The following is a 14,730-nucleotide window of genomic DNA, read 5'->3' as shown; positions in this document are numbered from 1 at the left end:
CGAAGAAGAAGAAGCAGCGTCGCGGCGATGTATAACTTCTCGTCGCAGGTGGACGCTTGAAAAAAAAAGAGGGGGGGGTCTAGGGGGGGGGGCCAACGAGAAGAAGCTCGCGAACTTAATATCGGGGGCTGAAAGGATGGACAAAAGAAAAATCAATCGGCTGCGAGGAGATATCGGAGGCGAGCCTCGGTCGTGGAAGTTCCATTAAAACCGCGGCTCCACGCTCTCCGGCGGGCCCTGAAACTGACACCTTCAAGAGGGCGCGTCGCTTTAGTTGCGAACACCGGGTGGGGGGTGCGAGGAACCGTGTTTAACCCGTTGATGTACCGTTTTCTTTTCAATTATTATTGTAGGGATTATTATTTCGAAATAGTATAAAATTTTATGGTAATGTAAAAGATTGATAGAAATGATGTAGGATAATAGTAACAATAATAGTTTATTAACGCATATTCGTCCGGTAATTTGTTGCATCGCCCTTCACAAAACGGCGACCTTTTTTGACGCGCTTTGTAGAAATTATATGGTCTAGAGAAAAATAACGATACTTGGTAAAAATCATATATTTTTCAGTGATAGTATAATTAATATTATAATTAATATTAACTATACCGTCACTGAAAAGTTAAAAGATTTTAATATTAATATTATATATTAATTATACCACGTTTGTTTGGTTAATATTATCTCTGTTTGCTAAAAATTAGAACTTAATTTATTTAGAATCCAAAGAACAAGAATCAATTATTTTCTATAATATAATGACGAATTTTTGTCATTTGGCTATTTATTATTGAACTATTGTTAGATAATTTTCTAAATATTAGATAATAATATTAAATAACATTATCATCATACTACCTTAAATAATTACTTGTATAAATAACAATTCCTCTAGTTTTAAATATATCTTAAATTTTGCTCAAGTGGCACGATTATGGCAATACTCCATTAAAGACTTACGTACGATGAAAATTTTAAACGATTTTATGCGGCACGTTGTTAGAAGATTAACACGAAAATGTTTATCCCGGGGAAGGTTTTTATTAAAAGTCTAATGCGTAAGCTTTTGGTATTCCATGAAATTGTTAAAAGGTTTTTAAAGGATTTATTTAAATGATTAATACGTGGAAATTTACATCGTACGAAAGTAGTATGGTAATATGTATACATATGTTTTTTAGCGATATTGAACAGAATTAATCCACTGGATTTTGTTCATAAATGTTCTTTCGTCGTCGCGTCAAAGTAGAGTAAGCATTTTGTGCGTGTACGTAATTTTTAACTTTAGATAACAATTAAAAATTTGGGAATATATATGTATATAGTTATGATATTGTAAAAATTATATTTAAAAATAGAATTAACAAATAGCTGCGACGAATATATTAATGAAAACAGTTGAAAGGTAGAAAAATGATTGCTTCAAAATCAAATAAATATTTCACTAAATCTGGAAAGTTTACTATTTTTTATTCAAAATTTTACTCTAGCTTTCCTATATTTCGTTATTTACTATATTTTCCATAATCTCTCTATTTTTTATATTTCTCTATCTATCTCTCTCTTTCTTGCTCTAGCTTTCCTATATTTCTTTATTTACTATATTTTCTATATCAATATATTATTATTTTCTCTATTTCTTGCTCTAGCTTTTCTATATTTCTTTATTTTCCATATTTCTCTATCTATCTCGCTGTTTCCCTCTCTAGCTTCCTCGCTTTTCCTTTCTCCAGCTTTCTCTCTCTTTCTTGCTCTAGTTTCGCTATATTTCTATATTTTCTATATTCCTCTATATTTCTCTATCTACCTCTCTCTTTCTTTCTGCAGTTTTATGACGCCTTCTTTCTCTAGCTTTCTCGTTCTTTATTGTTGTATCTTTCTTTCTCTAGCGCTTCCTTTCTCCAGCTTCCTCTCTCTTTCTTGCTCTAGTTTTCTTATATTTCTATATATTTCTCAATCTACCTCTCTCTTTCTTGCTCTAGTTTTCTTATATTTCTATATATTTCTCAATCTACCTCTCTCTTTCTTTCTCTAGTTTTCTGGCGCCTTCTTTCGCTAGCTTTCTCGTTCTTTATTGTTGTATCTTTCTTTCTCTAGCGTTTTCTTTCTCCAGCTTCCCCTCTCTTTCTTGCTCTAGTTTTCATATATTTCTATATTTCTCTATATTTCTCAATCTATCTCTCTTTCTTTCTCTAGTTTTCTGACGCCTTCTTTCTCTAGCTTTCTCGTTCTTTATTGTTATATCTTTCATTCTCTAGCTTTCTAGCCCTTCTTTTCTATACCTCACTCTTTCCTTCTCTATTTTTCTCTCTCCAATCTTTCTGTATCTTTACTCTCTATTTTCTTTCCCTCTCTATCACCTTTCCTTCTCTATATCCTTTCTCTCCCTATCATCTTTCCTTCACTATCTCTCATTTTCCTCTCTTTCTATCACCATTCTCTCTCCATCACCTTTCCTTCTGTACCTCATTTCTCTCTCTATCTCCTTTCCTTTTCTTATCTCCTTGCTCTTTCTTCCCTACTCCTTTTCTCTCGCTCTGGTTTTTTTTCCTCCGGCGGAAGGTTTCCGCTGTAAAGGCGACAGAAGAACGATACCTCGGCGCGAGTAATTGCTTCGACACAAGAATGCAATATTCCTCTGTCTACAACGATTCCCGCATTTTTTTCCAGCGAGGTTCATCCCCCTCACCCCCCGCTGACGTCCGCGCGTGCCAGTCTGATGTCTTATTACGAGAGTCGCCCAACGTTTCGCGGAATTTAATACGGACAGGATGAATAACTTTTACCCGGTTCCCACCGTGCATTCCCGTGGAATCGTTCAAGAAATTATTTTGGAAATCTCGCCTGCAAAGGAATCGTTAAGACCTGTGTGTTTCGAAGGTTGCAGTTCTCGTCGCGTGTCGAATGGCCGCCATTTTGAGTTCAGGGGAGAATTGGTGTTTTCATGGTGTTTTGACGAAGGTGTTCTTTGTTTAATGGTTTTCTAGTGACTTTTATGAGGGTTGAGGGTTTTATGGAAAGCATTGTTGTTTGATGAAGAGATTTGGTGGTGTTTTAATGAATTTTGTATGGGCATTTTGTATGTGCATTTTGTTTGGATATTGTAAACATATTGTATGCAATGAGTGATGACAATGTTTGGACGACTTTTTCAATTCAATCATTTTGTTAATATTGAAATAAATTAATAGAATGGTTTGTGGACGTCAGATGGACTAGTTTAGTGTAAGATGATTATTAAAGTAACTTTTTTTAATTTTGTTATTTGTTAAAGAATTGTTGGTATGCAATTAAGTTGATCTAGAATCCTATTTATGTCTAAGCCAATGTTAATTAATATAAACTAATATAAAATCTCGTAATAAATTACGATAATTCTAAAAGCATATTAAAATTGATTTTGAGGTTAGGTAACCCCGTTTCTCAAACCAACTTAGTCGTTGCCTAAATCATCCCACTACAAAATTTTCGCCACACGGACGAACACGTATTAACACTTTACCGACCGATCGTAAATATTTAGCTTAATGTTAAATTTTCGTTTCTATTTTGATTTTATTTAATTTATTAATCGCGAGAGATATGTAATATTTAGAAAATTATGTATATCTAATTATCTTAACCCTTTGCACTCGAACGGTGACTCTGAGGCACCACTAAAATTATTCTATTACGTTCGAAAATAATTTTTATAAGAATAAAGTTTAGATTTAAAGAATTATTGAGTAGCAAAACTGTTACTACGAGTCGTAAGAATCAATTTCGTACGCGCAAAAGTGCACTTTATTGCATACTATAGAAATACTATGAGCCAGGATAATTATTTCATATTTACAGTTAAAATGGCTTCGAGTGCAAAGGGTTAATAATTGCTACTAAATTATTGGTTACTATGATAATCGATTAATAGGCTACCAGTCGGGGGAAAAAGTCGATCTATAGGCTACCGGTGATTAAAGTGTTAACAATTCGCCAAAAATCCATGATCCAAGGCGAGCGTGAAAAATCGTGAACTTGATGGATGGATAAGGCGTCAGGTTGGCAGGTCGAAAATCGTTCGAAAAGGTTATATAACCTTGACAAAGATCGATAAGGGCCGCATCGTAGAAATAGAGAGAGAGAGAGAGAGAGAGAGAGAGAGAGAGAGAGAAGGAGAGAGCAAAGACGCCGGTCCGCGTCCATATAATTTTCATCGAGCGGAATCGTTGCGACGGAGCCGAGCCCGGCACGGAGGACTCGGAGCTCTAACGGAGGTTCGGCCGTCACGTACCAGGTAATATGCAAATGACATATCGTCAGCCTGAAATTTATTCATAGACGCGCAATGCGCGACCGCCCGCAGCTGCGGCGCCCGAACTTCCCTTCGCCCATCGCGAGTTACCCCCAAAACTGTTGTAATGAACTTACCGACCGCCGCGCAAAAGTTACACCTCTGCCGCGATCGCGCTGTTTGAATTTTACCTGTCCCCCTCCTCCTGACCCCCCTAGAAAGCGCGTAACACCCGCACGGGTTCTCGAGGGCCGAGAGGCGCGCGGATCAAAGGGCGCTAAAGCCGGGGTTTTCGTTGACTGGAAATCATCGTTGATGGATATTCCGTGTTCGACCGTGCAAACTAAAATCGGCCGCTCTCTCTCTCTCTCTCTCCCTCCCTCTCTCTCTTTATCTCCCTCTCTCTCTCTCCAAGGTTTTGACCCCAGAAATTTTCGACTACGAATCAATATTTGTTTGGAACATTTGGCAAGAGCGCCGGCTGTGCTTCGTAATGTATGGATTTGTAAGTTCGGGGGTGGAGACGTCGCGAGGGAATTGGAATAAGGGCGGCATTCTTTTTGTGATCGTTTTGGGTCGATTTTCGCGAGGGTTGTAATTGGGGTCTAGATTTTCATGGAAGTTGTGACAGTGGAATGATTAATAGAATTAAATGGAGTGCTATTATTGTAACGAAGATGTTTACGTAAAACAAGAATTGTGTTATAGTTGGGGTCATTTTTATTTTTCATAAATATTCGCTGTCTAGTAACTACGTTTTAGATTGATTGCGACAAGGGTTGTAATTCGACTCCAGATTTTAATTTAAGTTGCAACAGTGGAATGATTAAAAGAATTTTAACTATATGGAGTGCTATTATTATAGTGAAGATGTTTATATAAAATAAAAATTGTCTAGTAATTGATGAAGACAATTTTGATTTTTAATAGACATTCAAAGTCTAAGAATTACCTTTCGAATCGTTCGCAATAAGGGTTGCAATCCAACTCTAGATTTCGATGCAATTTACATAAGTGCAATGACAAGTAATGTTAAGGTTATGTATATTATAATAATAATACTACAATAATATTACAACAATACTATTTTCTCTTGTACGTTTTTGTAAAATTTCTATTAGTTCTTAACATATACTTTAGCGTTTTTGTAAAATTTTTATTAGTTTCTAACAGATACTATAGCGTCTTAAGTATATGTTGAATAATAACAATGCTTTTCAATCTATAGCTGGTAGAAAACATCCCGAAGAGAATTATAACTCTGTTCAAGATTACAATGCTGCAACAATCCTGCAACAATAATCCTAATCATCCTATAACAATACTGTCGTAAAAAAATACCAAACTAAAAAAACAATAAACAACGAGTCCCGAATCCAAATCCCAAAACCATCCAACAATTAATAACAACATATATTCGATAAATAAAATATAAAGACTACGCTAACGAAACGATTACTCTAACAAGACGATTACGCTAATAACCCCGTCCAAGAACATTATTACAGACAAGGCCGGTTGTGTTCACCAAAAACAGGTATACAAACGATTATTATATCCACTCAGAAAGCATTTTCGTAGTAACGAGGCCTGCGCCACCGATCCGATCTCACCATTAGTAGATCATTAGCCCAATTTGCTCGCGTGTTTTTCTTCCCTATGGCGGGCGGCCCGTTTAGGGGGGCGAAGCGAACACCAGAAGACACGCGACGGCAATTAGGATGTCCGTGCGCCCAGAGAAAAAACATATATATACTGGGTGTGCCAAAAATGACTCGCAATCGGGAAATGGAGGGTACCTGTGATCATTTCCAGTAACTTTTTCCTCAGCGAAAATGCAATCCGCGGCTTCGTTTACAAGTTATTAATGAATAAAGTTGGCTGCGCGCGCACGCTCAGCCACCTTGCTAGTTACGCACGCGAGGAACGGTGGTCAACCATGCTTCGTTTTCATAGAAGCGAATTTCAACTATTTTTCATCGATTAGACCGACTCAGCTGATCTGTATACGACTATTTCGCGATCGATGAAAAACAGTTGAAATTCGATTCTCACTGTTGACCATCGTTCCTCACGCGCGTAACAGCAGGATGAAGCGTGCGCGCGCAGCCAACTGTATTCATTAATAAGTCGCAAACGAAGCCACGGATTGCATTCTCGCTAAGGAAAAAGTTACTTGAAATGATCACAGGTACCATCTATTTCCCGATTGCGAGACATTTTTGGGACACCCTGTATATATCGGATACACGCGGGACAACACAATTTTGGCAAACGCGACGCGGCACGCGGCTGTTTTGGCTCTCGCCACTTGAAACCCGATATTTTTCTCGGCCGGGAGGATCCGCTCGTTTGTTCACGGCTACCATGAATCACGCGACATTGCGCGAGCCGATCTATGGTCTGAATGAACGGCTGGATTAGGTGATTTAGGTGGCCGATGAATTATTGTATGGAGAATTGTAATATATACGATTATATACTAGTAATTTTGCTGTTTAATTTTCTGGTTGAATGTTGCTTGAAATTGTGATTGTTTATGAGATGTTTAAGGCGACTGTTTATTTTATATGTAATATATATAGTTATATATAGATTATACTACGTCGCACTATACTATTGGGTTGGGAAATAAGTTCGTAGCGTTTTTTTATTTTCTCTTATTTTACAACGATTTGTTGCTGTTTGACAAAGTACGTCATATATTATGCTACACTATATTATACTATATACTGTACTATATTATTATTATACTACGCTAGTATAACATATATATAATAAACTGTATATATAATATATCTAAAATTATATATATTATACAATAATAATTAATGATATCAAGTCGAAGAGTTAGGTGAATTAAGTAAATAGATTAATAAATAGATAAATAGGTAGGTCAAATTAATAAATGAAATAAATAAACCAATAATAACTTATTTTACAGGGCAATTAATGCTGTCATACTAAATAAATAGATGAAATAATAAGGTCAAGTAATAAATCAAGTAAATAGATCAATAAATAGGTCGAATTAATAGATCGAATAAATAGATTAATAAACAAATCAAATAAATGTATTAATAAATAAATCAACTGAATAGGTCAATAAACAAATCAAATATACAGATCAATACTTAATTATTCTATAGAGCAATTAAAGATGGCAAACAAAATGAAATAAATAGATCAATAAATAAATCTAGTAAAGAGGTCAATAGTTAAATAAATAAATAAAAATATCGAACCATAGCACTTAATTCAGACAATCACCCTACAAAAATTTATTAAATACCAACTCAATTTAAGAATTAAAAAACTACCAACCTCTCGCAAATGATTCTTTACTTCGTGATCAACAATATTACGTGCTATTTAAAATAAAACGTAACGAGCACGAAAGGGTTGCAGCATCGAAGAGACAACATCGTCGTCAGGCGAGTTCGAGAATCGCGCTGGAGTCAAGCGGTTCGAATTCCGATTGAGGCATCAACTTGTAGTGCTCCATTCCTGCTGCGAGAGGGGGGAGGAGAGGAAAGGCGACTTGATTACCGTACAAACGCGTCTCCGGGAAACAATACGGACATTTTATAGCCGGCACGACGGTGTCCCCCCCTCCCCCCACCCCTTATATACTTACCGGGAACAATGGGCATTATAGAACCGAGGCGCGCGTACGGAAATGGCGGCGGACGGCGACGCGGCCGAACATGTTCGAACTAGTTGTAACTCGGTGTTCAACTGCCGCCTTGTTGACGAGAGAGCCGCGCGCAACAATTACGCTAATGCATTGTGTTGTCCCCCCCCTCCTCGCGCAAGGTTTCCTTTCCGTCGCGACGCCGAACACGATCGACGACGTTCAACGCGATATTCGTTCGATTCAATTAAAATCGGTTTAGAGGGGTTAACTAAAACGCCGCGTGTCGAGGGAAGGAGCGCGGAACTATAGAGCGCGGATATTTGAACGGCGACTATTCGAAGCGATGGTGTTGGCGACATGTTTGACGTTTGATCACTGTGATTGTTTATTGTTGTTTATTGGAATCGTTGATGGTTCGTTGTTATACGATATTGAGTGATATTTTGTTAAAAAGTCAGCTTTTTAATAAAATAACACCGGCTATTTAAAAAATGAATATAGTATGTGAATAAATATTAATACTGCAGTGTAGTATAGTATAGTATAATGCAGCATAATATAGTGTAGTGTAGAATAGTATAATAATAATAAAGAACAGTATACTATAATATAGTATAGTGTAGTATAACAATCATACAGTACAGTATAGTATAGTGCAGTATAACAATCATACAGTACAGTATAGTATGGCATATTATAGTGTAGTATAGCAATAATGTAGCACAGTATAATATATTATAGTATAGAGTAGTGTAATAATAATATAGTACAGTATAATATAGTATAGTACGGCGTAGTATAATAATATTATAGTATGGTATAATATAATATAGTGTACTATAATAATAATATAGTACAGTATAATGTAGTATAATAATGATATAGTACTGTATAATATAATGTAGGTCAGTATGGGAATGCCTGACTAGTGCGATCATATTCCACTTAAAGCGGTCTACCAAACCGGTTCTTAGATTATTATTTCATATTTCCGCGATCGAAGGACAGAAATATTTCAAAGGCTTGTTTCGGTCTCGATTTATCAAGATTTCATATTATTCCACCACTATAGTTACTTCTTCACACAATAAAAAATCATTTCCCCGCCATAACGCGTTATAGAGACGATTTCAATTACTATTGTAAATCACTATTTAAAATGACTATTGCGAATAATCATTTGAAATGAATATTGTGAATAATCATTTGCAATAAATATTGCGAATAATCATTTGAAATGAATATTGTGAATAATTATTATGAATGAATATTGTGAATAACTATTTTGAATAACTATTATGAATAACTATTTTTAATGAATATTGTGAATAATTATGGATGAATTCTTGTCCCGAAATCGGTCGATGATTATTAAACTAGCACTCACCCGTATCGTTGTCTCCTGGAACACCAAGACTATCACTATTGTCATTGATGAAGGCCTCTGCCGTCGACGTAAAGGTCTGAGGTGATAGTGTGAGGTCCGGCCCGCTCTCACTATCGAACAACTCTAAGTTCCCGTTGCCTGCAATCATACAAAATGAAATATATAATTAAATCATCGCAATAATTACTTGCAATAGGTCTATAGTTATTAAATATTTAATTTTGGAGATCTTGGTCATCGAATTCCATTGAGTAATATGACTAGGATTTTTCTTCTTTTCCTTCTTATTATTATTGTTATTGTTATTATGATTATTATTATTAGTATTATTATCACGGTTATTGTTATCACCATTATATAAGTTATTTGACTAAAAATATCGACAAATATAATGGAGGGTCAAGAATTGTTCCTTTTTCATAGTGATTCACTAGTGTAGGACAATAATTATTATGAACTATATTATATAGGTATTATAAACATTATTCTTACGACTGTCCTAGTAAAAGGATCAATCACATAATCTATTAATCACTATATAATACCAAATCAATAATGATCATTTTAGGTATCAACCAATAATTAATAATTCTTTGTTCAAATATATTGCAATAAAAATGAATTTTCAAGATTGGTCAGAAATATGTCAATCACTGTACACGCTGATCCTATGAATGAAACTCTTACTACACTAATTACTTTTACTGAAAAAATACGATTAATAAAATATTCTCACACCGCGATCAGTTTACAGTCATTATAAGCCGAAGGTGTTGTAAATCAACGAGATATAACGTTCCCCTCGGTTCTCCAAGAATTCGAGGAGAATCAATGCCAAGAAACGCGCCGCTAATGAATCAACGCGAGTGAAAAATCGCCTCGGGCATGTGTACGCAAGCGATCGTTCTTATTCCCTGAACAAGCACCCCGCGCTATCGTTTTTACGAGCAAGTTACACGGCTGCAGGGAAATCTTGAACGTTCCGTTCCGTCCCGTCCGCGCTCAATGCCAACACGCGCGGACGACCGACCTCGTGGTTGGCAAACCGTGCAAACAGATGGACGAGATCCTTCGCGTGTCGCGTCCACGATGTCGAACAAATAATTCAACGCTCCGCTTATTCGACAATTGCTGCTTGTTGCGCGTGTTTTAATCGGGACACATAACTTCACGGAGGAGTATAATAAACAGGAAGTTAAATTAAATTAAACCTGTAATAATGGGGTTTAATTAATTGACCCTTAAATTAAGAAGCTTTCGAAATTTTTAAAATCCCCCGAACAGTCATGTTAACAAACAATTAGTAGAAATTAAAGTGGAGATTTTTTGCAACAATGTTGCAATGAGTACAAAATGGCTTTAATAAAAATTTGGTGACACAAAAATTTGTTTCATTAGATATTTTTTTTATTGGATTTTTGCTTAAGTGAAAATCTGTTTGAATAACAATTTGTTGAAGATAAATATATTCTTAATTTTGGAATTCCTTAAATTTAGTCTTCTTTGGTAAATTTTATGAAATATTTAGAATGCGAGTTCCATTTCATTTATGGTTATACAGCGATATCAGAAATTAAGTTCATTCCATATGCTTCTACGATTGAAATTTTGATAACAATAGACTAGGATTGCAAAAATTGCAAAAACACAAACGTTGTAACAATCAAAATAATGGAAATATTTATTACTGTTCTATAGATCATGGTTTTCAATTTTTAATATCATTTTCCAGTTAACTCGATGCTAAATAAATGAAAACTAGAATCTTTCAATGCTTCGTCAATTTTACGAAGATGCTGTGAGAATCTAGCTTGACCCCATGGTGACAATACATATAAATAAAACCTCATATTCGACCATAATTCGAAACCAGGTCACTACCCTTCCATTTCCAGTTACATTCCTACTACATATAAAATCCGCGGAAAATGAAAACGGAATCTTCCTATCAGCAACACGGTTATAAAAATCCTCCTTGACCCCATAAACACAGTGCACCATGATCCAAAATCGATTAGACGAGACCAGAATATATATTATTCACAACTTCCTTATTTGTAATAGATGAAAAGTCGAGGGTTCACGAGCATGTACAACTTACGAAAGGAAGCGGATTGGTTGAAATCGAGCTTGACCCCATAAATACAAGGCAAATTTAATGTTTGAAATATTGATAATGGAAATATTGGGAGTAGAAGTATTCATGATGGAAATATTAATGATAAAAGTATTGATAAGGAAAATATTGATGATAGAATTATTGATGGTGGAAATATTGATGACAGAAATATTGGTAAGACAAATATTGATGATAAAATTATTGACAATAGGAATATTGATGATAGAAGTAATAATAATAGAAATATTGATGATAGAAATATTGGTAAGAGAGATATTCATACTAGAAATATTGATGATGAAAATATTGATGATGGAAATGTTGATGATGGAAATATTGATGATGGAAATATTGATGATAGAATTATTGATAGTGGAAATATTGATGACAGAAATATTGGTAAGAGAAATATTGATGATAGAATTATTTTGAGAGAAGTATTGATGGTGGAAATATTGATGATAGAAATATTGCTAAGAGAAATATTGATGACGGAAATCATGATGTAGGAAATATTGATAACAGAAACATTGGTAAGAGAAACATCGATGATAGAATTATTGTTGATAGAAGTATTGATAGTGGAAATATTGATGACCGAGGTATTAGTACGAGGAATATTGATAAAGGAAATATTGATGACAAAAATATTAGTAGGAAAGATATTGATAATAGAGATATTGATGATAAAAGTATTGATGATGGAAATATTGTGAAGAGAAATATTGTTGATGGAAATATTGATGATAGTATTCATAATTGAAATATTGATGATAAAGGTAATAATGATAGAAATATTGATGAAGGAAATGATGGGCTAGGTACGTCCGCGTCATAAAGAATATTAGTGCTGGGCACTAACAGAAATAAAATCTGAAATAAATGAAAAGTCGAGGCTTCCATGTACAACTTGCGAAAGGAAGCGGATTCGTTGAAATCGAGCTTGACCCCATAAATACAAGGCGTTCGTTCTCTCGAAAGTAGTTCAGTAAGTCCATCGATCAGCACCATCAGCAACAGCCCGAGCCCCCGGCTAGCAGTTCGGCTCGGGGGCTAAAGAGTTGTACAAGAGAGAGAGCGAGAAACGCGCGGGAGGCACGAGGAGAGGAGTGTCGCTTTCGCATATTCCACGGCGCAGTGACAACAACGCTGAAGCACACTTAGAAGAACTAGCAGCCGGTGGAGAGGATCTCTCGAGACCTTAGGTGGCCTTCGCGATCCGGGAGGGGGGACAACTGCTGCCAAGTGGCGCCAAACTTTGCCTGCGGATTTTAGGTTACAAAGACCCTACTCGCGTTAAGCGACCTTAATTCCGTTTCCGCTCGACAGACCCTCGTTACAAGCGGTTCCGGTTCACTCGATTATGCCGCGCTGTTGACAAACCGTCCTCTCCTCGGCCTTCCACAATAAAATCGCTCCCGAGCGCCGCCGCGCTGCGAAAACTCGCGGACGATGGCCTACGACAATGGCGCTTAGGCTGTAGTGTTACTACTCTATACTTATACAATACTTTATACTTATACGCTTATACAATATACGCTACTATAAATAGTATACTTAGTTAATGTTATTCGCAGTAACGGATCGGTTATATTTTTTGTTAAATCGTGAGTGATGTTAATCGAGGTACAATAAAGGTAATGTTAATACTATTTATCATTGACGAACTGTAATTAATTTGCTATTTTCAGTTTTCGAATTCAAGGATTATACTTTTAATATTTTTAAGCCCATGGATGACTATAAAAATTAAATTGATATTTATAAACGTTTATTCGAAGTGACATGATTTTTCGCATATTTTTGTTCATTGTACAATAACTAGTAATAAATAACTAAAATTGCTAAATGAATGGTGAATAACTTGAAAAGTAATTAATTCTTGGATGCGACTTTAAACGCAGTCTAAGAAGTTAATTACTTAGTTATTCCTTACTTTTATTAGAATTTTACTAGTTTTGTTCCAAGAATATTTAATATTGTGTGCAGTAAGCAAAATTATAATTAATAATCGAGTTAGAGAAGATTATTGTGAATTAAATATTGAGATCACTAGATTGTGGATGTTTATGCATTTAATTTGTAGTATCTAGATTTTATTTCTTTTATGGTTATGTTAATTAGTATTTGTTTGTCGTTGGTCAATTTTTAAGACTGTAAGAAGATTTAAAATTATTGCTTTGATACGTTCTAGGTAAGTTTTATTTCAATAAATGTATTTAATGATATTTATACTATATCTACGGTATATTATTGCATAAATAGATTATGATATTATTATATTATTGTGTCACTATATATCATTATATTATTGTATCATTATGTCATTACATTATTACATTATTATGTTATTAAGTTATTACATAGATAACAATAGAATAATATAATGATATAATGATACAATAATATTATTCTATTATTCTATTATTATATTACTATACTATTATGTTATTATATTGTTGCATTATTATATATCATTATATTATTTAATTGCTATATTATTGTATCATTATATCACTATATTATTATGTTATTACACATATAATAATAGAACAGTATAATTCTATAATGATACATTAATATCATTCCGTTATTCTATTATTATATTACTATACTATTACACTATTATATTATTATATCACTATACCGTCATATCAAAATATTACAATTACAAACTACAACATTTCACATCAAATCACTCTTAACCCTTTAATACCACTTATACCAAAGCCTAAAAGGGGGTTGTTCTACCCCCCACGGAAATAACCAAAAACCCACACTACCCCCATCGTCTCCCCATCAAACGCAGACTCATCTACCAAGTAAATCTCCTCCATATATAAAAAAAAGAGTTAACCAAATAACTTCCAATCAACTCTTGCAATCAATAGAAAAAATATTATCACAAAGGCGTTCGAATAATTACGAAAATATCGGACGCCATTCGCGGTCAGGATAAATCTTAGGGCGCCGGGGAACATGGCGGCGGCCGGGACCGGAAGTGTCCGCGTTAATTCAAAGCGACGGTATGCGTTTCGTCCGGGATTAACGTATTCCAGATTATTCGTCCCGCGTTCGCGTTAATGCCCGCCCCGTTGGGCTAGTTAAATATGTAAATATAAGCGGGCCAGGTACGCCGGACATTCTCCTGGTTTCGGGATCGATGAATCACGGACGCAGGGACGTATGCACGCGTGTATAAGCCCGTGTGTGTGTGTGTGTGCAGCGCATACCAGAGCAGAGCGCTTAAGCCGAGCCGCTTCCATTCAACTCTTTTCAAACAGTTAAAGCTCGCCGCGGGGGGATAGAGAGCC

The 14,730-nt window shown here is 35.3% G+C and overlaps 1 protein-coding gene across 1 annotated transcript in view; it reads right to left on the bottom strand.

Annotated features, from left to right (window-relative positions):
- Positions 1-14,730, bottom strand: part of LOC144470399 (uncharacterized) — a 386,375-nt gene that overhangs the window by 316,220 nt on the left and 55,425 nt on the right. The window contains exon 3 of the mRNA XM_078181465.1: positions 9,298-9,435. Coding sequence (XP_078037591.1) covers positions 9,298-9,435 — 138 coding nt within the window. The remainder of the gene's footprint in view (positions 1-9,297; positions 9,436-14,730) is intronic.

Source organism: Augochlora pura, chromosome 1 (assembly GCF_028453695.1).
Source record: "Augochlora pura isolate Apur16 chromosome 1, APUR_v2.2.1, whole genome shotgun sequence".
NCBI lineage: Eukaryota > Metazoa > Arthropoda > Insecta > Hymenoptera > Halictidae > Augochlora > Augochlora pura.
The sequence above is the reverse complement of the archived record's forward strand: the minus strand, read 5'-3'. Positions and strand labels throughout refer to the sequence as shown.